This window comes from Bombina bombina, chromosome 2 (assembly GCF_027579735.1).
Source record: "Bombina bombina isolate aBomBom1 chromosome 2, aBomBom1.pri, whole genome shotgun sequence".
Lineage (NCBI taxonomy): Eukaryota > Metazoa > Chordata > Amphibia > Anura > Bombinatoridae > Bombina > Bombina bombina.
In genome coordinates this window covers 767,267,577-767,292,051 of record NC_069500.1, presented here as the reverse complement: position 1 = coordinate 767,292,051, position 24,475 = coordinate 767,267,577, and the positions used below count along the sequence as shown (strand labels likewise).

General features: G+C 41.1%; 1 protein-coding gene across 2 annotated transcripts in view; it reads right to left on the bottom strand.

Moving 5' to 3' along the window:
- The window catches only part of DDX49 (DEAD-box helicase 49), a 66,791-nt gene that overhangs the window by 5,041 nt on the left and 37,275 nt on the right, over window positions 1-24,475 (bottom strand). For both annotated transcript variants that reach the window (XM_053702905.1, XM_053702906.1), the window contains 5 exons: window positions 19,714-19,790; window positions 18,867-18,964; window positions 18,516-18,590; window positions 7,980-8,068; window positions 7,792-7,863 (listed from right to left, as the gene is read on the bottom strand). In XM_053702905.1, the coding sequence (XP_053558880.1) occupies window positions 7,792-7,863; window positions 7,980-8,068; window positions 18,516-18,590; window positions 18,867-18,964; window positions 19,714-19,790 (411 nt within the window). The remainder of the gene's footprint in view (window positions 1-7,791; window positions 7,864-7,979; window positions 8,069-18,515; window positions 18,591-18,866; window positions 18,965-19,713; window positions 19,791-24,475) is intronic.

The following is a 24,475-nucleotide window of genomic DNA, read 5'->3' as shown; positions in this document are numbered from 1 at the left end:
GAACCCCTTGAAGAACTGAAAGAACTAAATTTAGGCTCATTGGAGGAGCCACAGGTCTGTAGACAGGCTTGATTCTGACTAAAGCCTATACAAACGCCTGAACATCTGGCACGGCTGCCAGACGCTTGTGTAACAAAACAGACAGGGCAGATATCTGTCCTTTTAAGGAACTAGCTGACAGACCTTTCTCCAATCCTTCTTGGAGAAAAGATAGTATCCTTGGAGTCGTAATCTTACTCCATGAGTAGCCCTTAGATTCACACCAGCAAAGATATTTCCGCCATATCTTATGGTAAATCTTCCTGGTGACAGGCTTTCTAGCCTGGATCAGAGTATCTATAACTGATTCCGAAAACCCACGCTTCACTAGAATCAAGCGTTCAATCTCCAAGCAGTCAGTTGCAGAGAAACTAGGTTTGGATGTTCGAATGGACCTTAAATTAGAAGGTCCTGCCTCAAAGGTAGCTTCCATGGTGGAACCGATGACATATTCACCAGGTCTGCATACCAAGTCCTGCGTGGCCACGCAGGAGCTATCAGAATTACCGAAGCCTTCTCCTGTTTGATCCTGGCTACTAGCCGGGGGAGAAGAGGAAATGGTGGAAAGACATAAGCTAGACTGAACGACCAAGGCGCCACTAAGGCTCGCTTTGGGATCCCTGGACCTGGATCCGTAACGTGGAACTTTGGAGTTCTGACGTGACGCCATCAGATCCAGATCTGGAATGCCCCATAGTTGAGTTAACTGGGCAAAAACCTCCGGGTGAAGTTCCCACTCCCCCGGATGGAAAGTCTGACGACTCAGATAATCCGCTTCCCAGTTGTCCACTCCTGGGATGTGAATTGCTGATAGATGACAGGAGTGATCCTCCGCCCATTTGATGATCTTGGATACCTCCCTCATCGCCAAGGAACTCTTTGTTCCCCCCTAATGATTGATGTACGCTACAGTCGTCATGTTGTCCGACTGAAATCTGATGAATTTGACCTCCGCTAGTTGAGGCTATGCCTGGAGCGCATTGAATATCGCTCTCAATTCCAAAATGTTTATCGGGAGAAGAGATTCTTCCCGAGACCATAGACCCTGAGCTTTCAGGGACTCCCAGACCGCACCCCAGCCTAAGAGGCTGGCGTCGGTCGTGACAATGATCCACTCCGGTCTGCGGAAACTCATTCCCTGAGACAGGTGATCCTGAGACAACCACCAGAGGAGTGAGTCTCTGGTTTTCTGGTCCATTTGTATCTGGGGAGACAAATCTGCATAATCCCCATTCCACTGTTTGAGCATGCACAGTTGCAATGGTCTTAAATGAATTCGAGCAAAGGGAACCACGTACATTGTCGCAACCATTAGTCCTATTGCCTCCATGCACTGAGCTATGGAGGGTTGTGGAATGGAGTGAAGAACTCGACAGGTGTTCAAAAGTTTTAACTTCCTGACCTCCGTCAGAAAGATTTTCATTTCTACCGAGTCTATTATTGTTCCCAGGAAGGGTACCCTTGTGAACGGGGACAGAGAACTCTTTTCTATGTTCACCTTCCACCCGTGAGACCTTAGAAAGGCTAGAACAATGTCCGTATGAGCCTTTGTCTTGTGAAAAGATGACGCTTGTATTAAAATGTCGTCTAGATAAGGTGCTACTGCAATGCCCCTTGGCCTTAGCACCGCTAGAAGGGACCTTAGCACCTTTGTGAAAATTCTGGGAGCAGTGGCCAATCCGAAGGGAAGAGCCACAAACTGGTAATGCTTGTCCAGAAAGGCGAACCTTAGGAACTGATGGTGATCTTTGTGGATAGGAATATGCAGGTACGCATCCTTTAAGTCCACGGTAGTCATATATTGACCCTCCTGGATCATTGGTAAAATTGTCCGAATGGTTTCCATTTTGAATGATGGAACTCTGAGGAATTTGTTTAGGATTTTTAAATCCAGAATTGGCCTGAAAGTTCCTTCCTTTTTGGGAACTACAAACAGGTTTGAGTAAAAACCCAGCCCTTGTTCTGGTGTTGGAACTGGGTGTATCACTCCCATTTTTAAAAGGTCTTCTACGAGACATGTGGAACCTTCCCTTTGGAGGAAAGTCCTTGAATTCTAGAAGGTACCCCCTGAGAGAGAATTTCTAGTGCCCAGGGGTCCGGAACATCTCTTGCCCAAGCCTGAGCAAAGAGAGAAAGTCTGCCCCCTACTAGATCCGGTCCCGGATCGGGGGCTAACCTTTCATGCTGTCTTGGTAGCAGCAGCAGGCTTCTTGGCCTGTTTACCTTTGTTCCAGCCTTGCAATGGTTTCCATGCTGGTTTGGGCTGGGATGCGTTACCCTCTTGCTTAGTGGCTGTAGAGGTAGCAGCAGGTCCGTTCCTGAAATTGCGAAAGGAACGAAAATTACTTATTTTTAGCTTTGAAAGGTCTATCTTGTGGGAGGGCATGGCCCTTTCCCCCAGTGATATCCGAAATAATTTCTTTCAACTCTGGCCCGAATAGGGTCTTACCCTTGAAAGGAATATTAAGCAATTTTGTTTTGGACGACACATCCGCCGACCAAGATTTTAGCCAAAGCACTCTGCGCGCCACGATTGCAAAACTTGAATTTTTCGCCGCTAATTTAGCTAACTGAAAAGCGGCATCTGTAATGAAGGCATTAGCCAACTTCAGAGCGTGAATTCTGTCCATGACTTCATCATAAGAAGTCTCCTTCTGGAGCGAGTTTTCTAATTCCTCAAACCAAAAGGACGCTGCCGTGGTTACAGGGATAATGCAAGAAATTGGTTGAAGAAGAAAACCTTGTTGAACAAAAATTTTCTTAAGCAAACCTAATTTTTTATCCATAGGATCTTTGAAAGCGCAACTATCTTCTATTGGTATAGTCGTGCGTTTAGCTAGTGTTGAAACTGTCCCCTCTACCTTAGGGACCGTCTGCCATGCGTCCTTTCTGGGGTCAACAATGGGGAACATTTTCTTAAATATAGGGGGGGGGAACAAAAGGTACACCTGGATTCTCTCCCACTCCCTAGTCACTATATCCGCCACCCTCTTGGGTATCGGAAACGCATCAGTGTGTACTGGGACCTCTAAAAATTTGTCCATTTTACACAATTTTTCTGGGACCACCAAGGGTTCACAATCATCAAGTGTAGCTAGGACCTCCTTAAGTAGGGCGCGGAGGTGTTCTAGCTTAAATTTAAATGCTATGGTATCAGGCTCTGCCTGCTGAGAAACTTTCCCTGTGTCAGAAATTTCTCCCTCAGACAGGCCCTCTCTCACCGCCAAGTCAGATTGATGTGAGGGTACTACAGATAAATTATCCTCTGCGTCAGCTTGCTCATTTTCTGTGTTTAAAACTGAGCAATCACGCTTCCTAGGAAAAGCTGGCAGTTTAGATAAAAATGCTGAAAGAGAATTATCCATTACTGTCGCTAACTGTTGCATAGTAATCACAATTGGTGAGCTAGATGTACTGGGCAACGCTTGCGCGGGCATAGCTGGTATTGACACAGAAGAGGATAGCGAGCTATCTTCACTACCTTCAGCTAAAGAATCATCTTGGGCTATATTTTTAAGTGTGATTGTATGGTCCTTAAGCTGCTTTGATGCTATGGCACACTTCACACATAAATTTAATGGGGGAACCACCTTGGACCTTGAGCATACAGAACATAGGCTATCTGAAGGATCAGACATGTTTGACAGACATCAACAGAACTTCAATGCAATAAAAATTATTTTTTACAAAAACGTTACTGTCTCTTTAAATAATAAAAGTGCACACTTTATTACTGAAACATCAAAAAACCATCAAATAAACATCCAATTTTAATGACATTTTCACCACAGTGTCTTAATGCTTTGAAAAGATTGCACACAAGTTTTCAGACCAATTAACCCCTCAATGCCCAAACCGGAGTTATTAACCGGTTAACACAGTACAGTCCCCTGCCACAGCTTCCACTGTGGCCTTTACCTTCCTTAGGGATAATTTTGGTAGCAAATAAACCTCTCTGGAGTCCTTTTCTGAGCCTCTGGACTCCCCACGTAAAGCTGCATGAACTGCCTAGTCAAAAAACACTGCGCAATTGAGGCGCGAAAATGAGGCCTCCTCCCTCTTCATTCCAGAGTGGAGGGGCCTTTCTGACTAGAATAGGTGTCTAACTAAGTGCCAGGCGCAAATTAAACCCCAAAAGTGTTTTAAAGTTTGAAAAAACACCTTATTTATAGCCAAAAACATGCTAAAAAGCAATCGATTAAGCCCACAATTAGTGTCAACCAGCATAGAGCCCTTAATATAAGCCATCAATTTATACTGAGTCTAAGAAAAATGGCTTACCTATCCCAGAGGGAATTTCTGACAGTCTTCTAGCATTACATGGTCTTGTTAGAAAAATGACTGATCATACCTGAAGCAGTTAAGCCTGCAAACTGTTCCCCCCAACTGATGTTCTCTGGTTTCAACAGTCCTGCATGGGAACAGCCATGGATTTTAGTTACTGGTGCTAAAATCATATTCCTCTTAGCAGAAATCTTCATCACTTTCTGCTGCAGAGTAAATAGTACAAGCCGGCACTATTTTAAAATAACAAACTCTTGATAGAAGAAATAAAAAACTACAACTAACACCACATACTCTTTACCACCCCCGTGGAGATGCTACTAGTTAGAGCGGCAAAGAGAATGACTGGGGGGGCGGAGCCTAAGGGGAGCTATATGGACAGCTCTGCTGTGTGTTCTCTTTGCCACTTCCTGTAGGGAATGAGAATATCCCACAAGTAAGGATGAAGCCGTGGACCGGATACACCAATGTAGGAGAAATAACTCCTATAATAAAAACAGGAAAATAAATTAGAGAATGATACATTAAACATCCCGTATTACATACGCTAACAATATCACCTCAATGTGAGAGAAATTAAAATAAGTATTCCTATAATACAGATCTAAAAATAAATAGAATAGCGTTCTGATGAGAATGATACATGAAAACAAATGAATCCCCTATACACAAGGAGAACATACAGGTCACGGACATTAGTACAGAGACATGGAGAGCCTCTGTACAAGTAGAATAACATAGGGGAAAAAAACAATATTATGTTATGTTATATATGACTCGTAACAAAAAGGATCAATAAAAAAATTATCCTTTATCACTGCAGAAAAATAGGGATAGTCATAAAAATGCTAATAATCCCTCAAAACATGTAATAATAATATGCACAGCAGAGGATATATAAGCAGATATAAGGCTTATAACAATATTCCATATACACTGTAAACGTAAAGGGGTTAAAGATATAAAATGTAATAATCCCTAACAAAATATATTTAAGATACACTGCAGACAACAGATAAATAAGTAGACATAAAATGTATACAATATATCTACTTTAGAAGATAGGGGCAAAAATAAAATGCTATAAACCCCCTAACATCCACTCTCAAGATTATGAGAATCAGAAGCATCATCTTAACCTTAGTCAGTTCTAAAAGGCATACAGATGAAAACAAAAGCATTAGAACAGAACTAGTCTTGAAGTTATTACTGACCAGACTGCACAGAAATTTATATCAGACTGAACATGCAGTATCAGAATGAGAGAAAAAGATAGTTCACCCTTATCATAAATTAAAAACCAATGTGGCACCTGAAGTTACATAAAACTGCCACCTGAGGGCAGTAAAAACTAGGATAACAATATTTTCAAGAGAAACACATCCTGAAAATAAAAGTGCAGGCATATGGGATTACTGTAAAAAAAAAAAACTTTACAAAACACCATGAACCATTAAAATGAATACTGCAATATTGGCTTTGCAGTAAATGTTATTTACATATAAAAAAAAACTTATGTTATTGAAGCATAACTGAAATATCTAACCCTTATTACTCTTTGGCTAATTTGTACACACAAAGAGAGGAAACATGTCAAATATATCTGCAGCCTGCGGGTCCCTGCAGAAAAATGGAGGATCGCATAGAAATCAAATTAAAGCAGTGTATAGCGCAACACTAACTAAAATAATTAGTACACGCTGACAAGTAACACCCAGAAAGATTTCTTTTTAAGTGCAGTTAAAAAAAAAAAATGCCTATAAGAGCATCCACCTAACATTAGATGCTTACTAAGACAAAACGATCCTATACCCAGACCCAGTAGGGGGAAGGTGAACCTCGCACCAGAGATCCTGTGGTGCATATCACTAAGGCCAGATCGTGGTTGGAAATATTGACCGCATAACAATAAGATGGCAACGCTTTCTAATAGAACCTCCCTCTCCAAGCCTGAGTCCTAACGAAAGAGACCAACTAATGGCGCGAGAACGATAGCCACATTACCGGCAATAATAAAAGAGGGAGGTTGGGTAGATGGCGCCAAATCAGCCCTGCCGCCAATAACTAAATGCTATCTCTTAAAATGGTAGTATTTGAGGGAGAAAATAAAGATGGCGCAAAAAACCCTGCCTAAGTGCAGCAGCTATTATTAAAATAAAACACTACCCTGTAAGAGCTAGAAAGCCCTGAGGATGTTTTAAAATGAGTTTAAAACAAGCCTACTGATCCCATAGCCTGTAAAACTTAAACTCACGTAGAACACATTGCGATCGTCCCAAGCACAAAGCTTATAGGACTAAAATCTATGTACTGGCTGCTGAGGGCCAGGAGACCCAGAGCCAAAAGAGTAACTAAAGCCAGCGTACTGTTGAAAGCTTGACCATAAGCCCTGCGGATACCGATATGCTAAATAAGCCTCTATTAAAGCATACAGCCCCTCAGTCCAAAATAAAAGGCACCAGCTGCAGGGAATGTCTAGTGAAAAACCTCAATCCCATAACTCGGGTATTGAAGGCATATAACACCTTTACTGCATGTAAAGATGATAGAAACACCCAATGTGCTTGAGCCTTCTAAACCTAAGAAGGAAATAAGCACTTACCTTGTAGCTGCAGCCATGAGGTAGGCATATATTCCCAGGTCTGTTAGCCTCATCTGGCAGCTGACAGGGACCTGGAGGAAGAGAAAAAATACAGAGTAACCAACTCTGGTTTTCTATAATAGGGGTAGCATAAATGTTAGAATGTAAGCAAAGACTACCTCGCGGTCTTCTAACTGCTAAAAGCCACCATTACTCTTACTAAAGAGATTGACATGGACACAGCATAGCCCCAATCCTTGCTTGCAGGGAAAAGTACCCATAAAAGGATTAAATATATTCAGACATCATCTTCACACATCCTCCCGTGACAGAGGTAAAGAGAATGACTGGGGATTATGGGTAAGGGATGTGACACTTAACAGCTCTGTGCCTCCTCCTGCTGGCCAGGAGATGAATTCCCACTAGTAATTGAATGGATTTGTGGACTCTCCATGCCATAGAAAATAAATATATATAATACTGAAAAAAAAATTTAAATCACATTTTTGGTATTGCCAGTTTTTCCTTCATGTAAATTTGATTTTACAACTACAATTTTTTTTTACTAGTAATGAAGCACAAGCTTGTCTTTTGTAAGCATTTCTACACCCACATCCAGCTTCTCTGTGGGATCACAGCTGTGATACTCTATTGACAGTGAATACATTAAATAAAACTAAGGGAAAGTGGACCTGTAGACTATTTGTATTGCCAAATTAATAATAAATAGATCTTTCCAAAAACTTTCTTGTAAAACTTGTTCTTGAATGTCTGGAGTAGGATTTAGTACATGCAAGATATCTACGTATATCACTTCAAAATAAAGATATAATCTGTGCATTCATTATTTATCAGTTTTAATGTTGACGTGAGCTAATGAATCTTACCTTTCCCTCTAAAATTAGCTGCTTCCTCTTGTTTATTTCCTTTTTCTCATCAAAGTCTGTGCACTCGAGTTTCTAGAGACAAAAGAGCAGATTTCCATTGGCTGAGAGAGCAGTACCCGCTTCCTAACTGAATGCGCACTACAGCGCGCCACATCTATAAAGGAAGGAACAGTTTATAATATACTCACGATTTCACATTCTCGAAGGGTCACATTCACTTGCGTGAGAATTTTCAACACTTCACTCTCCTTCACTGCATATTCTTGTAGCTTTAAATCTGTGGAAAGCGTTTTTATTCAATAAAGCTCTCAAAACACAGTTAAGAACTTATTGAGGTGATTGATAAAATTCAATTTTAACTTCAGTAAAAAAAAGGTATTTAATTTAGAAACCAGTTTGGAGTATCTACACTGAAGTTAAGCCATTTATACTGAAAACAACTGGCATAACCCTTGCAAGAACATGCAGATCACATTTATTAAATAAATTATAAAATTGATTTTGTGTATTCCATACTTAAAGGAACATGAAACACAAAAAATTGATTTCATGATTCAGATAGAGAATATCATTTTAAACAACTTTCTAATTTACTTCTATTATCCAATTTGTTTCATTCTTTTGGTATAATTTGTTGATAGAGCAGCAATGCACTACCGGATTCTAACTGGACACATAGGTGAGGCAATGACAATCAATATATATATGAGCTACCAATCAGCAGCTAGAATCTAGGTTCTTTGCTGCTCCTGAGCTTACCTAGATAAACCTTTCAGAAAGGATAACAAGAAAATGAAGCAAATTAAATAATAAAAGTAAATTGGAAAGTAGTTTAAAATTATATTATCTATCTAAATCATGAAAGAAAATGTTTGGGTTTCATGTCCCTTTAACATGCTATTAAATGGAGTTAATAATTATTCATTTTTGGAGTATCTGTGGGCATTTGTGCCCATTCAGCCAAAAGAGCATTTATGGGGTTAGGCACTGATGTTGGACGAGAAGGTCTGGCTCGCAATCTGCATTTCAATTCATCCTAAAGGTGTTCATTGGGGTTGAGGTCAGGTGTCTGTGCAGGCAACTTGAGTTTCTCCACACCAAACTCAAACCATGTCTTCACTGACATCCCCTTTAGCGCACAGTCATGCTGGAACAGGAAAGGGCCTTCCCATAACTGTTTCCACAAAGTTGCAAGCACTTAACTGTCTAAAATGTCTTTGTATCCTGTAGCATTAACATGACCTTTCACTGGAACTAAGGGACCCAACCCTAAAAAAAAACCCAGACCATTATGTCCTCCCCCAAACTTTACAGCACCATGTTTAAAGTCACTGAGCTCTTCAGTGCAGCTCATTGTACTGCAAATGTTTTCCTATGGAGATTTCATGACTATGTGCTTGATTTTATGCACCGTTAACCCCTTTACGACCGAGGACGTGCCCGGTACGTCCTCTAAAAATCTACCCTTAACGACCAAGGACTGCCTGGCTCGTCCTCTGGGGTTTGAAGCGCTGGATATTGAGGTATCACTGCAATTCCCTTTTTTACTCACCGATGCAGAGAGGGCCACTCTGTGGCCTTCTCTGCATCGGCCATCGATGGCACCGTTCGTTAGCGGGTGGGAGCAGCAGCAGAGAGGCTGTTGGGCGGGCCATCGATGTCTGGTTCCAGATCCGTTTCTTCTCAAGTTAGCGTGGTAATCGGCAGTAGCGTCCGGGGGGGGGGGGGGGTTGCGTGTGCGTGCCAAATATGCACTCTTAAAAGTTAAATGTATATTAAGGATGGAGAGGGAGATGGGGATCTGGGATGTTGCACAGGGGATCTGGGAGGGGAAGAGAGGTAGATTGGGGGGGGGCAGCTACACTACAGAAAATAATTATTTGAAAAATAAAAAATAAAACTTTTCGGGGGCAAACTGGGTACTGGCAGACAGCTGCCAGTACCCAAGATGGTGGCAAATAGGTAGAGGGGGATCCATCACTGCAGACTGAATATAAAAAAAATAATAATAATAAATGCTTTTTATTTTAGCACTGGCAGACTTTCTGCCAGTACTTAAGATGGCGGTGACAAATTGTGAGATGGGGGAGGGAAGAGAGCTGTTTGAGGGGGGATGTGTCAGATGGGAGGCTGATCTCTACACTAAAGCTAAAATTAACCCTGCAAGCTACCCAATTAACCCCTTCACTGCTGGGCATAATACAAGTGTGGTGCGCAGCAGCATTTAGCAGCCTTCTTATTACCAAAAAGCAACGCCAAAGCCATATATATGTCTGCTATTTCTGAACAAAGGGGATCCCAGAGAAGCATTTACAACCATGTGTGCCATAATTGCACAAGCTGTTTGTAAATAATTTTTAATATTTTTTTTTATTCGATCGCATTTGGCGGTGAAATGGTGGCATGAAATATACCAAAATGGGCCTAAATCAATACTTTGGGTTGTCTACTACACTAAAGCTAAAATTAACCCATTCACTGCTGGGCATAATACACGTCTGGTGCAGCATTTAGCTGCCTTTTTATTAACAAAAAGCAACGCCAAAGCCTGCTATTTCTGAACAAAGGGGATCCCAGAGAAGCATTTGCAACAATTTGTGCTATAATTGCACAAGCTGTTTGTAAATAATTTCAGTGAGAAATCTAAAGTTTGTGAAAAAGTGAGCAATTTTTTTTATTTGATCGCATTTGGTGATGAAATTGTGGCATGAAATATACCAAAATAGGCCTAGATCAATACTTTGGGTTGCCTTCTAAAAAAAATATATATATATATATATATATATATATATATATATATATATATATATATATATATATATATATATATATATATATATATATATATATATATATATATATATATATATATATATATATATATAACGGGCATCATAGCCCGAAAACGTTTACTCTAATGAGACTGAAATAAAGCACTAACCTTTTGGTTATACGGAAAGTGCCTCTGTTCACTTGAACCACATATACATATATATATATATATACATATATATATACATACATATATATATACACATATATACACACACATATATACACACACATATATACACACACATATATATATACACATATATATATACACATATATATATACACATATACATATACACATATATATATACACATATACATATATATATATATATATATATATATATATATATATATATATATATATATATATATATATATATATTTATACACACACACGTCAAGGGATATTCAGTGATTCCTGAAAGATATCAGTGTCCCAAGGTAACTAGCACCAATTTTGTGTAAAAAAAAAAAAAAAAAATGGTTTGGAAATAGCAAAGTGGTAAAAAGCGAAGAACATGTAAACATTAGAGATTTCTAAACTCAGGACAAAATTTAGAAACTATTTAGCATGGGTGTTTTTTGGTGCTTGTAGATGTGTAACAGATTTTGGGGGTCAAAGTTAGAAATAGTGTTTTTTTTCAATTTTTTCCATCATATTTTATATATTTTTTTATAGTAAATTAAATGACATGATGAAAATAATGGTATATTTCGAAAGTCCATTTAATGGCGAGAAAAAGTGTATATAATATGTGTGGGTACAGTAAATGAGTAAGAGGAAAATTACAGCTAAACACAAACACAGCAGAAATGTAAAAATAGCCCTGGTCCCAAACGGTCAAAAAATGGAAAAGTGCTGTGGTCACTAAGGGGTTAAGCAAGTGTGGCTGAAACACATGAATCCAATTATTAGTAGGGGTGTCCACATACTTTTAAAATGTATTAAAGTTTCTTTTTCTTTAAATCAAACATGCTTGTGTGCTGACTAGTGATGTCGCAAATAGTTCGCCGCCGAATAGTTCCCGGCAAACATAGCATGTTCGCGTTCGCCGCAGCGGGCGAACATATGCGATGTTCGATCCGCCCCCTATTCTTCATCATTGAGTAATACTTTGACCCTGTACCTCACAGTCAGCAGACACATTCCAGCCAATCAGCAGCAGACCCTCCCTCCCAGACCCTCCTACCTCTTGGACAGCATCCATTTTAGATTCATTCGGAAGCTGCATTGTTAGTGAGAGGAGGGACAGTGTAGCTGCTGCTGATTTTATAGGGAAATTGATAGCTAGGCTAGTGTATTCAGTGTCCACTACAGTCCTGAAGGACTCATCTGATCTCTGCTGTAAGGACAGCACCCCAAAAAACCCTTTTTAGGGCTAGAACATCAGTCTGCTTTTTTTTTTCCTGTGTAATCTAATTGCAGTTGCCTGCCTGCCAGCGTGTGTGTCAGGCTGACAGCGTATACTGTGCCCACTTGCCCAGTGCCACCACTCATATCTTGTGTAACAGTAGTGTAGATTTTAAAAAAAACAACACTTTTTTGACTGTGTTAAATAATAGCAGTCAGTTTCCTTCACACGTGTGCGTTTCAGGGCCTGCCTGCCAGGGCACAGTGTCACCCCAGTGCAACTCATATCTGGTGTAACAGTAGTGTACATTTAAAAAGCAAAATACAATTTTGACTGTAATACATTGAATAGCAGTTAGTTGTCTGCAAGCGTGTGTGTCAGGCTTACAGCGTCTACTCTGACAACTTTTGCCAGTGCACAGTGCCACTCATATCTGTTGTCACAGTAGCTTGCACACATAGTACCACTAATCGACAAAAAATGACAGGCAGAGGCAGGCCACCCCGCAGGGGCCGTCGTGTTCGTGGTGCTGTGATTCCCTTTGGCCCTAGAATAATGCCCAGTGTTCAGAGGCCACGTACCCCGAACTCGAACATTTCTGAGGACATAGTTGACTGACTAACACAGGACACCCAATCTTCTACAGCTTCTGCTCAGAACCTTGACGCACCATCCTCCTCCAGCTTAGCTTCGGGCACCTCTCAAGTTACCACTCGCCCCCGCCTGCCGCCACCACCAACACTAGCACCACAGCCGCTTCACTTGATCTGTCAGAGGAGTTATTTACACATCAGTTGGAAGAAATGTGTGATAGTGATGCGCAACCATTATTGCCAGAGGATGTAGATAACAGGGATATGTCTCAGTCAGGTAGCATTACACACATGGATGTACGGTGTGATGATGATGATGTTGTACCCGCTGCTGCTTCCTTTGCCGAGTTGTCAGATACAAGTGAAGCGGTTGATGATGACGATGCGTCCGTGGATGCCACGTGGGTGCCCGCTAGAAGAGAAGAAGAAGAGGGGGAAAGTTCAGATGGGGAGACAGAGAGGAGGAGACGAGTTGGAAGGAGGGGGAGGTATTCGCAAGGAGCTAGTGGCACAGTCAGACAGCATGCATCGCCACCCGGGGTCAGCCAGACAGCACGCCAATCAACGCATGCTGTTGCCACCACCAGAATGCCGTCATTGCAGAGCTCAGCAGTGTGGCATTTTTTGTGTGTGTCTGCCTCTGACAACAGCGATGCCATTTGCAACCTGTGCCAAAAGAAACTGAGTCGTGGGAAGTCCAACACCCACCTAGGTACAACTGCTTTGCGAAGGCACATGATCGCACATCACAAACGCCTATGGGATCAACACATGAGTACAAGCAGCACACAAACTCAAAGCCGCCATCCTCCTCCTGGTCCAGCATCTTCAGCCACATCAACCACTGCTGTCCTCCTTGCCCCCTCTCAACCATCCGCCACTTCGTGTCTCACCTTGAGCAGTTCCTGCTCATCTGCCCACAGTCAGGTGTCTGTCAAGGACATGTTTGAGCGTAAGAAGCCAATGTCACAAAGTCACCCCCTTGCCCGGCATCTGACAGCTGGCTTGACTGAACTCTTAGCCCGCCAGCTTTTACCATACAAGCTGGTGGAGTCTGAGGCGTTCAAAAAATTTGTAGCTATTGGGACACCGCAGTGGAAGGTACCCGGACGAAATTTCTTTGCACAAAAGGCAATCCCCAACCTGTACTCGATTGTGCAAAAGGAAGTAATGGCATGTCTGGCACACAGTGTTGGGGCAAGGGTCCATCTGACCACTGGTCTGCAAAGCATGGTCAGGGCAGGTATATCACCTACACTGCGCATTGGGTAAACCTGCTGACGGCTGCCAAGCATGGAATGCGTGGCTCTGCAGAAGAGTTGGTGACACCGCCACTACTTGCAGGCAGGCCTGCTGCCACCTCCTCTACTCCTCCTACTCCATCCTCTTCCATAACCTCCTCGGCTGAGTCCTTTTCTGCTGCTGCGTCTTGCTCCACATCAACAGCAACCCCCCAGCTCCCCAGGTACTATTCCACATCCCGGATACGGCAGTGTCACGCCGTCTTGTGGTTGACTTGCCTGAAAGCAGAGAGTCACACCGGACCAGCACTCCTGTCCGCCCTGAACGCACAGGTGGATCAGTGGCTGACTCCGCACCAACTAGAGATCGGCAAAGTGGTTAGCGACAACGGAAGAAATTTGGGCAAGTTGACACATGTGCCGTGGATGGCACATGTGTGTAATCTGATCGTACAAGGCTTTGTGCATAAGTACCCAGGCTTACAGGACGTCCTGAAGCAGGCCAGGAAGGTGTGTGGCCATTTCAGGTGTTCCTACATGGCCATGGCGCACTTTTCAGATATCTAGCGGCGAAACATGCCAGTGAGGCGCTTGATTTGCGACAGCCCGACACGTTGGAATTCAACACTCCTAATGTTCGACCGCCTGATCCAACAAGAAAAAGCCGTTAACGACTATTTGTATGAACGGGGTGCTAGGACAGCCTCTGCGGAGCTGGGAATTATTTTGCCATGTTACTGGGCGCTCATGCGCAATGCCTGTAGGCTCATGCGTCCTTTTAAGGAGGTGACAAACCTAGACAGTCGCACCGAAGGCACCATCAGCGACATCATACCATTTGTTTTCTTCCTGGAGTGTGCCCTGCGAAGAGTGCTGGATCAGGCCGTAGATGAGCGTGAAGAGGAAGAGTTGTGGTCACCATCACCACCAGAAACAGCCTTATCAGCATCGCTTGCTGGACCTGCGGCAACGCTGGAAGAGGATTGTGAGGAAGAGGAGTCAGAGGAGGAATGTGGCTTTGAGGAGGAGGAGGAAGACCAACCACAACAGGCATCCCAGGGTGCTCGTTGTCACCTATCTGGTACCCGTGGTGGTGGCTGGGGGGAAGAAGATACCTTCAGTGAGATCACTGAGGACGAGGAACGGGACATGAGTAGCTCGGCATCCAACCTTGTGCAAATGGGGTCTTTCATGGTGTCGTGCCTGTTGAGGGACCCTCATATAAAAAGGCTGAAGGAGAACAACCTGTACTGGGTGTCCACGCTACTAGACCCCCGGTATAAGCATAAAGTGCCTGAAATGTTACCGAATTACTGCAAGTCGGAAAGGATGCAGCAGTTCCAAAAAAAATTAAAAAGTATGCTTTACACAGCGTATAAGGGTGATGTCACAGCACAACGGGAATCTAACAGGGGAAGAGGTGAAAGTAATCCTCCTCCTCCGACGACCACGCCGGCAAGGACAGGACGCTTTACAGACGTATTGTTGATGGAGGACATGCAAAGCTTTTTAAGTCCTACGCATCGCCACAGCCCTTCGGGGTCCACCCTCAGAGAACGACTCGACCGACAAGTAGCAGACTACCTCGCCTTAACTGCAGATCTCGACACTCTGAGGAGCGATGAACCCCTTGACTACTGGGTGTGCAGGCTTGACCTGTGACCTGAGCTATCCTAATTTGCGATAGAACTTCTGGCCTGCCCCGCTTCAAGTGTCCTGTCAGAAAGGACCTTCAGTGCAGCAGGAGGTATTATCACTGACAAGAGAAGTCGCCTAGGTCAAAAAAGTCTAGATTACCTCACCTTTATTAAGATGAATGAGGGATGGATCCCGAAGGGACTGACAGTGGGCGATACAGTCGACTAAAAAAGGCCTGATGAGATGAGCTGCCTTGGGCTAAAAATGGTCCACACGCTGCTGTATTTTATCTCTGAATGCCGGATGACTTGCGTCACTTATCCGCCACCAACTAGGGTTCAAGCCGCAATGTTTTAGGGCACTTTCTGCCTGGGAATCAAACATCAATTTTTCTGGCCGCTGCTACAGCAGCGGCTGCAACAATACCTAATTTTTCAGCCATGTGTACTTGCCTAATTTTTCTGGCCTCTGGTGCTGCACTGTGGCTTCAAAAACCAAACCAAAAAAAAGGCACATAACAGGGATTAAACTGATAAGAATAGAACTACTTAACACACCACACCTATCTGGTGGCACATTAGATTGCACGCGCAGTGCCCCAAATTTGAAGTAGGAGAACCGACCAAGAATCTTTTTCCATCTCCCGGTTCCCAAAATCGATGCCATATACACGTCCCCTGATAGGGGACGTAACAGGGATTAAGCTGATAAGAATAGAACTACTTAACACACCACGCCTATCTGGTGGCACTTTAGATTGCACGCGCAGTGCCCCAAATTTGAAGTAGGAGAACCGACCAAGAATCTTTTTCCATCTCCCGGTTCCTAAAATCGATGCCATATACACGTCCCCTGATAGGGGACGTAACAGGGATTAAACTGATAAGAATAGAACTACTTAACACACCACTCCTATCTGGTGGCACATTAGATTGCACGCGCAGTGCCCCAAATTTGAAGTAGGAGGACCGACCAAGCATCTTTTTCCATCTCCCGGTTCCCAAAATCGATGCCATATACACGTCCCCTGATAGGGGACGTAACAGGGATTAAACGGATAGGAATAGTACTACTTAACACAGAGGAAGGTGGCTTTGAGGAGGTGGAAGACCAAACACAGCAGGCGTCCCAATGGGCTTGTTGTCACCTTTCAGGGACCCTTGGTGTTGTCACATCAGTGAGGACAAGGAACGGGACATGGCTAGCTTGGTATCCAACCTTGTGCAAATGGGGAGTTTGCGGTTGTGCAAATGGACTGTTTGGGGTTGTTTGCGGTGCGTTAAAGGGACAGTCTAGGCCAAAATAAACTTTCATGATTCAGATAGAGCATGTAATTTTAAACAATATTCCAATTTACTTTTATCACCAATTTTGCTTTGTTCTCTTGGTATTCTTAGTTGAAAGCTTAACCTAGGAGGGTCATATGCTAATTTCTTAGACCTTGCAGCCCACCTCTTTCAGATTGCATTTTAACAGTTTTTCACCACTAAAGGGTGTTAGTTCACGTATTTCATATAGATAACACTGTGCTCGTGCACGAGAAGTTATCTGGGAGCAGGCACTGATTGGCTAGACTGCAAGTCTGTCAAAAGAACTGAAAAAAGGGGCAGTTTGCAGAGGCTTAGATACAAGATAATCACAGAGGTTAAAAGTATATTATTATAAATGTGTTAGTTATGCAAAACTGGGAAATGGGTAATAAAGGGATTATCCATCTTTTAAAACAATAAAAATTCTGGTGTAGACTGTCCCTTTAAACGGGGAGTTTGGTCTGTCACTGTGAAGCGGGCATAACCCTTACACTACCTGATCGATACAACATCATACCTGATGTTTTAAAGCACGTTATTCCAAACAATTTAGGAATGTTAGGTGATTTATGCCCTTTATGGCTTAAAAACAGACACAGACTCTGCATCAACTATGTAATTTTCCATGGGAGTTTTGCCATGGATCCCCCTCTGGCATGCCACAGTCCAGGTGTTAGTCCCCTTGAAACAACGTTTCCATCACTATTGTGGCCAGAAAGAGTCCCTGTGGGTTTTAAAATTCGCCTGCCTATTGAAGTCTATGGCGGTTCGCGCGTTCGCGAACAGTTGGGGAAGTTGGCGTTCGCCGTTAACGAACCCAAATTTTTATGTTTGCGACATCACTAGTGCTGACCAAACTTACTTTTGCCTTTCGTGCTTATGGGGGCTTGTCCTTATCAAGCAAATAGCAGAAAGTTCCACAACTCTATTAATCAATGAGCAATAGACAGCAAAACCCAATATAGCACAAAACAGCTTGTCCCTGCTACATTCAAATAAAACAGATTTCACTTACAAATAATTTCCACAAAAATAGGTAAATTGCTGAAGCTAGTTTATTAAATGTTTACAGTAAAACATCTCACAGTGTTAAGATTGCTAGAGAATGTAGAAAGAGAATGGAGCAAACGGGTCTTACTCAACACAAGACTTCAGATATCAATGCAGAATACATTTAAATCACCAATTACAGACATTTCCAGCGATCCTCTGCAGTGGATAATGAGGAACACATATAAATTACTTATACGTACAATGATTAAAGGGAAAGTAAAGTCCAAATTAAACTTTCATGATTTAGATAGGGTATGTAATTTAAAAAAACTTTCCATTTTACTTTTATCATCAAATGTGCTTTGTTCTCTTTGTATTCTTAGCTGAAATATGCTAAATTTCTAAACCCCTGAAGGCCACCTCTTACCTGAATGCATTTGACAGTTTTCACAGCTAGAGGGCGTTAGTTCATGTGTTTTATATAATAAAAACCTTGTGCTCACGCATGTGAAGTTATTTAAGAGCCAGCACTAATTGCCTGAAATGCAAGTCTTTCAAAAGATCTGAGATAAGGAGGCAGTCAGCAGATGCTTAGATACAAGGTAATCACAGAGGTAAAAATGATATTAATAGAACTGTGTTGGGTATGCAAAACTGAGGAATGGGTAACAAAAGGGATTATCTATCTTTTTAAACAATAAACTTTTTGGCGTTTACTGTCCCTTTAAATATATATGTAAAAAAAACAAAATAACTCACTGATCTGCTCTTCCACTGCGTGCACAAGATGGATGTCATACTGCGTCACAAGTGTTATTGACATTCCACTACGTCCTTAAAAGAAAACAAAATAAATAAAAATAAACTTTTTAAAAGTGGCATCTAACAAAACATTAAAATATTCGAATAAAAGAGAAACAATATAAATTAGAATGAAAAAAACAGATTTAAACAAACATACTCCTAAATATAGAGTATTTACAACATGCATTGTTGAAAGGCTATACAGGGCGCTATACAAATATCCCAAGAGAGGTAAAACCATGTAACATGCCAGCTGGTGACAAGTGCTTGTGTTCCTTTGCAGTAATTATCACATTGGTACATTACCTGCTCGAGCTGTGCGCCCCACACGATGGATATAAATCTTGGGCAAACCTGGTGTGTTGTGGTTGATCACTACTTGGACTGTAGGAATATCCAAACCCCTACAGCAAAGAGAGGGGATTTGAAAACACATTACATAAAGTTTAAACCATATATATAACTCACATGTTTCAGAAGTAATAACAGCACCATAAACATAAATGTAATAATATATAATAGAAAAAGTACAATTTGTCAAAGCCCATGTTTATGTGCAATCACCCAAAGTGTGAGAAAAGTGAGAGAGTGTATTACAGAAATAAAACCCTTTATCCAAACAGCATGGGACCATAAAAGGTTTGGATTTAGGAATATCTGTATATTTGCATCAATAAAACAGGACAGCTTGTAAAGGGGATGGGACCAAGTGTAAACAACAATATCTCATTTCATTTAGCCAATATTTACATGTTATAATACAGCGTATATATGCAACCTAATGGTAGTTTTATTATATTTTTGTATATATACTACCATCAGAAAGATAGTACAATACTGCAATCTGAATGTTAATAGATGGTGTTTTACATAAATATAGACCAAAATTTGTATTTTAGAACACAAAAACAAACCAAAAAGACACAGAGATTTTGACTCACAGGTGGGAAAATGGTAATTTCTAATAATTTTATTTTTTAGAAAAATACTAAATTAAAAAGTCTTGATTTCAGAATAATTCTGGATTTGGGGATTTGTACCTGTAATACAACTCACACTGAGGCAGTCTCTCCCACTGTGGCAAATACAGACTGAGATTTTGCATTAAAATGTCAAAATGGCTGCCATTTACGTAAAGCAGTCTCTTCCTCACCTGGCTGCAACATCAGTTGCAATGAGGATCTTGAAGACACTGGATTTAAACTTGGCAAGAGCAGCAAATCTCTGTTTCTGGCGGGATGAAAGAAACCAAGCAATTAAAAGATGATTGCTTCACTACATTGACATTAAATATGTCTGTCAGAAATTTGTGTGGCAGTTACAATGCTACTATTTGAGACAAATGACAGGAAAAGTTGGAAAAAAAAGTAACAAAACTAAAATTGCAAACTTATTTTACGATGTATATCAAAACATTTTATATTACAATGTCAAGGTGTTTACTGTCCTTTAAGTATCATACCACACGTATATTATCCACTAATCAGGTAAAAAGTGTTGAAGAGATTATAAAAACATTTCTTACAAAAAAAAGCGGTAAGACATGGAGATACTATGAGTGACACTTCTAATACAACATAGTAACACCTAGAACATCTTAAAAAAACAAAAATAAAAATAAAAAAATACTGTTATCAGGAGAAACTTTCAGGCAGTAGCCAAGATGGCTGAATTGTTTGATGCTGAGTGGACAAGTTACATTTCAGCAAATAGAGCCATCATCTACACCACATATTCACCACAGCATTACTTGCAGAATAGTGTGTACTGCTTTGGTGGCTCTATTTGCAACTTTAAAAAGAGACACTGAACCCAAATTTGTTCTTTCGTGATTCAGATAGAGCATGCAATTTTAAGCAACTTTCTAATTTACTCCTATTATCAAATTTTCTCCATTCTCTTGGTATGTTTATTTGAAAAGCAAGAATGTAAGTTTAGATGCCGGACCATTTTTGGTGAACAAACTGGGTTGTCCTTGGACAGCAACAATAAACAAGTGCTGTCCATGGTTCTGAAATAAAAATTTGCTGGCTCATTAGCTTAGATTCCTTCTTTTTCAAATAAAGATAGCAAGAGAACTTAGAAAAATTGATAATAGGAGTAAATTAGAAAGTTGCTTAAAATTGCATGCTGTATCTGAATCATGAAGGAAAAAATTTGGGTTCAGTGTCCCTTTAAGTACCAGAACAGAGGGCCTTCAGTGACTGTAGCCTTAACTTCCCTCACCCAATCCGGATAAAGAGGCTTACATTTGATGTATAGTTGTGACAGTAAAAGCATTAACTTTAAATTCCTCCTAAAACTTCACTTAGAACAACCAGATCTACAAGCTAAAACTCTTAACTGCTGTGGATTACATGTGGTGAAGGTAACAGATTGTAACCAAAATGGACAGAGTTGCAAAGTGGGAGTCAGAGGTGGATTGTCTCCTCCAGTGCCACTTCTTTCTCCAACATTGGTGTGTCCGGTCCACAGCTTGAGCAGAAGCTGACCCTGATTCTGGTGACTCCACCTGTGCCTGTTGAGTGCCTAAATGGCAACAAGCAAGCCATGGAGGCACTATGTGAGCAGACGTTTGGATTGTCTACAACAATTTGCTCCAAAGTTCCCTAATACTTACCAGATTTAAAAATTGTAGTAGGGACTTCTCCGGTGCCTTCTTACTTGTGAAAACAGTTCATGCAGAGTTCCTTAGGTTTAGGAGTCTTCTGATGTTCGGATGACAGTGTCTACAGCGGGGGCATGGTAACTGATTCAAACTGCAACAGCTCCATATCAAAAGCTCTTTTGCTTAGGAACTAATTTTTCAATGTTTACATGGTTATGAAGCAAGAGGTGCCATACAGTCAATGTTCCCTGGTTTAGTCTGTAATATATCCTACTGTACATATGCTTTAGTAAGCCTTGTGAATAAAGAGCATTAGCTAAGAAGCTACAAATAAAAGGATTGTCTAAAATCATTTGCAGCCAGTAAACAGAATTTTAAGGCTCCTACTACATCTAAATTATCTAAGAGCCTTTCCTTTGAATTCTGCGGATTAGGACAAACAGAAGCAACTACAATTTCCATATTGATATCATCAGAATGCACAACATTTTGTAAAAAATCAACTTAGTCTGTAACACTGCCTTATCTTGATAGAAAATCAGATAAGCAGGTTTGTAAGAAAGAACAGACACATTTATAAACTCAGCAGAAAAAACTCAGCAGAAAAAAATGCTTAAAAAGGAACAAGACCTTCCAAGACAGAAGCTGAATGTCTAAAGTATGCATAGATTAAAACAGATGATATCTGCAAAACCACTAAAACCAAATTTAAGGTTCCATGGGGGAGAAGTTGGTTTAATGACCGGGTTTTAACCGAATTACTGAACGAAAAACTTTGAATATCAGAAGTTTAGCAATTATCTTGTGTTTTAAAACTGAAAGAGCCAAAATCTGACTCTTTAAAAGGAATATGAAAACCAAATATTTATTTTGTAATTCAGACAGAGCATGTGATTTTAAACAACTTTCTAATTTACTTCTATTATCAGTATTCCTTCATTCTCTTGGTATCCTTTAGGTTGTTTTTTAAAGAAGGGACGTATGATTAGGAGCCAGCACTTTTCTGAAGCACTATTTGACAGCAGTTTTGCAAGAATGTTATTAATTTGCAAGAGCACTAGAGGGAAGCACTATTTCCTGCCATGTAGTGCTCCAGATGCCTACCTAGGTATCTCTTCAACACAGACTATAATGGGAACAAAGCAAATTTGATAATAGAAGTAAATCTCAGAAAAGATAAAGGAATTGTTTTATGCCCAACTTAGAATTCTAGAGACTTCCTTCATTGCTAAGGAACTGTGCGTGCCCCTTGATTATTGATACAAGCTACAGCTGTGACATTGTTTGTTTGAAGGCGCAGATAAGTCTTCTTTTTCAGGAGAGGCCAGCTGTGAAGAGCCCTGAAAACTGAACAGAGTTCCATTACATTTAATGGTAACCATGTCTCCTGAGGAGACCAAACTCCCTGTGCTCTCCTGGACCCCCATATTGCACCCCAACCTGAGAGACTTGCATCTGTCTTGATTATTGTCCAAGTAAGATGGACACAAGATGTCCCCCCCCCCCCCCCCCCAGAGAAATGGACTAATGATCTATCCACCATGATAGAAATCACCTTATTATAGGATCCAAAACGATCCTTTGGGAAAGTAAAACCGAGCAAATCATGCTGCAATCATCAATGTCAATAATTGCATGCAAAGAGTTACTGTAGGGTCGGAAATTTACTATAGTTTTGCACAAGTTGTCTGTAATTTGATCTTCTCTGGTCTGTTAAAGACAATCTCATTGAGATTGACTCTATAATGATTCCCAGGAAAGAAACTTTGAGAAGGCAGAGAACTCTTTGGAACATTGTTTTTCCAACAATATTTGCAAAGACACAACAAGAGATTTTTGGTAAGGGATATTGCTAAAGGCAGAGATGGAGCCTATAACAAGATATCATCCAGGTATGCAGCCACCAAAATACCCTGAGCTCTGATTACAGATAAGAGTGTTCCAAGAACCTTTATAAAAATTCTGGGAGCTGTAGCCATACCAAATGTTAGAACCACAAATTAAAAAAAAAAAGTGTTGGTCTAGCAAGGCAAATCTGAGAAACTGATAATGTTCCCTGTGGATAAGGATATGAAGGTAAGCATCCTTCAAAGCTAAGGGGGACATATATTGGAATAAAAAAGCAGGATAGTCCTGAACCCTGAGAAACATGTTTAAGAATTTCAGATCCAGAATAGGCCTGAAGGTTCTCTCTTTTTGGGGAACTATAAAAAGGTTGTAATAAAAACCCTGTCCTTTTTCCGACATAGGAACTGGAACTTTTACGCCCATAAGTTATAGATCATGAAAAAAAGGCTTGCGCCGTTACAGGGTTCTTTGGAATGTGGGACAGAAGACACCTTTTGCAGGGAGGTCTTGACTTGAAGCTTATTCTGCATCCGGAGGAAACAAAGGTTTAAAACCCAGGGGTCTTGAACAGACCGAACCCAGACCTGAAAAAGGTGTTCTGTCCCTTACCAGAAGAGGATCTAGATCAGAGGATGCAGACTTCGGCTTCTACAAATTCAGCATGAAGGCTTCTTGGACTTGTTCCAATTGGAAGTAGATTTCCAGGATGATCTGGAGGATTCGGCTTTCTGTGAAAGGGAGCCCTGGTTTCCCCTTGGACTACTTGTCCTGAGAGAGAAAGGCTCCCTTATCTTCAGTCACAGTAGAAATGATTTTGTGTAGACCCGGCCCAAACAAAATTTTGCCTTGAAAAGGAAGAATTAAACGTCTAGTCAGCTGACCATGATGTCAGCCACAAAGCTTTTCTGGTCAAAACTGACAACGCCATATTTTTGGCTTTAATCTTGATTATTTCAACAATAGTGTCACGAATATATCAGGGTTCAGCTGCTAAGGGGTTAATTCTGTTGGTTTGTGAACTAAAAACAGTTATTTGTTTTTCAAGAAGAACTGGTGTCCTGGGTTTGTGTTTCTTTGAAGTGTCAGGAGCATCATAAATGCTTGGCAGTGTAAACAGAATAGAGTTTTATGGCTTAGACTGTCAGTAGAATACATGATAGAAAACAGGGCCTCAGTCACATATCCTGAGGAGGTCAATAAAGGGACATGGGTATTATGTATATATGTGTTTAAAACGGTTATGACATTAAATGAAGGGAAATCTGTCATATCTGGTATCAAATTTATTCTCCCAGTGATACCAAGAGATTACCGGTCAGTGTATCTGAAAATAGAGTTACCTATCAGAAATTATAATGGGTTCTATAATTTCAGGCAAAATCTTAGTATATTGAAGGTCATAAAGACAGGGGGGTTTCTTAGCCCTCCCAGAAGGGTGTGGTCAGGCAACGTGATCTCT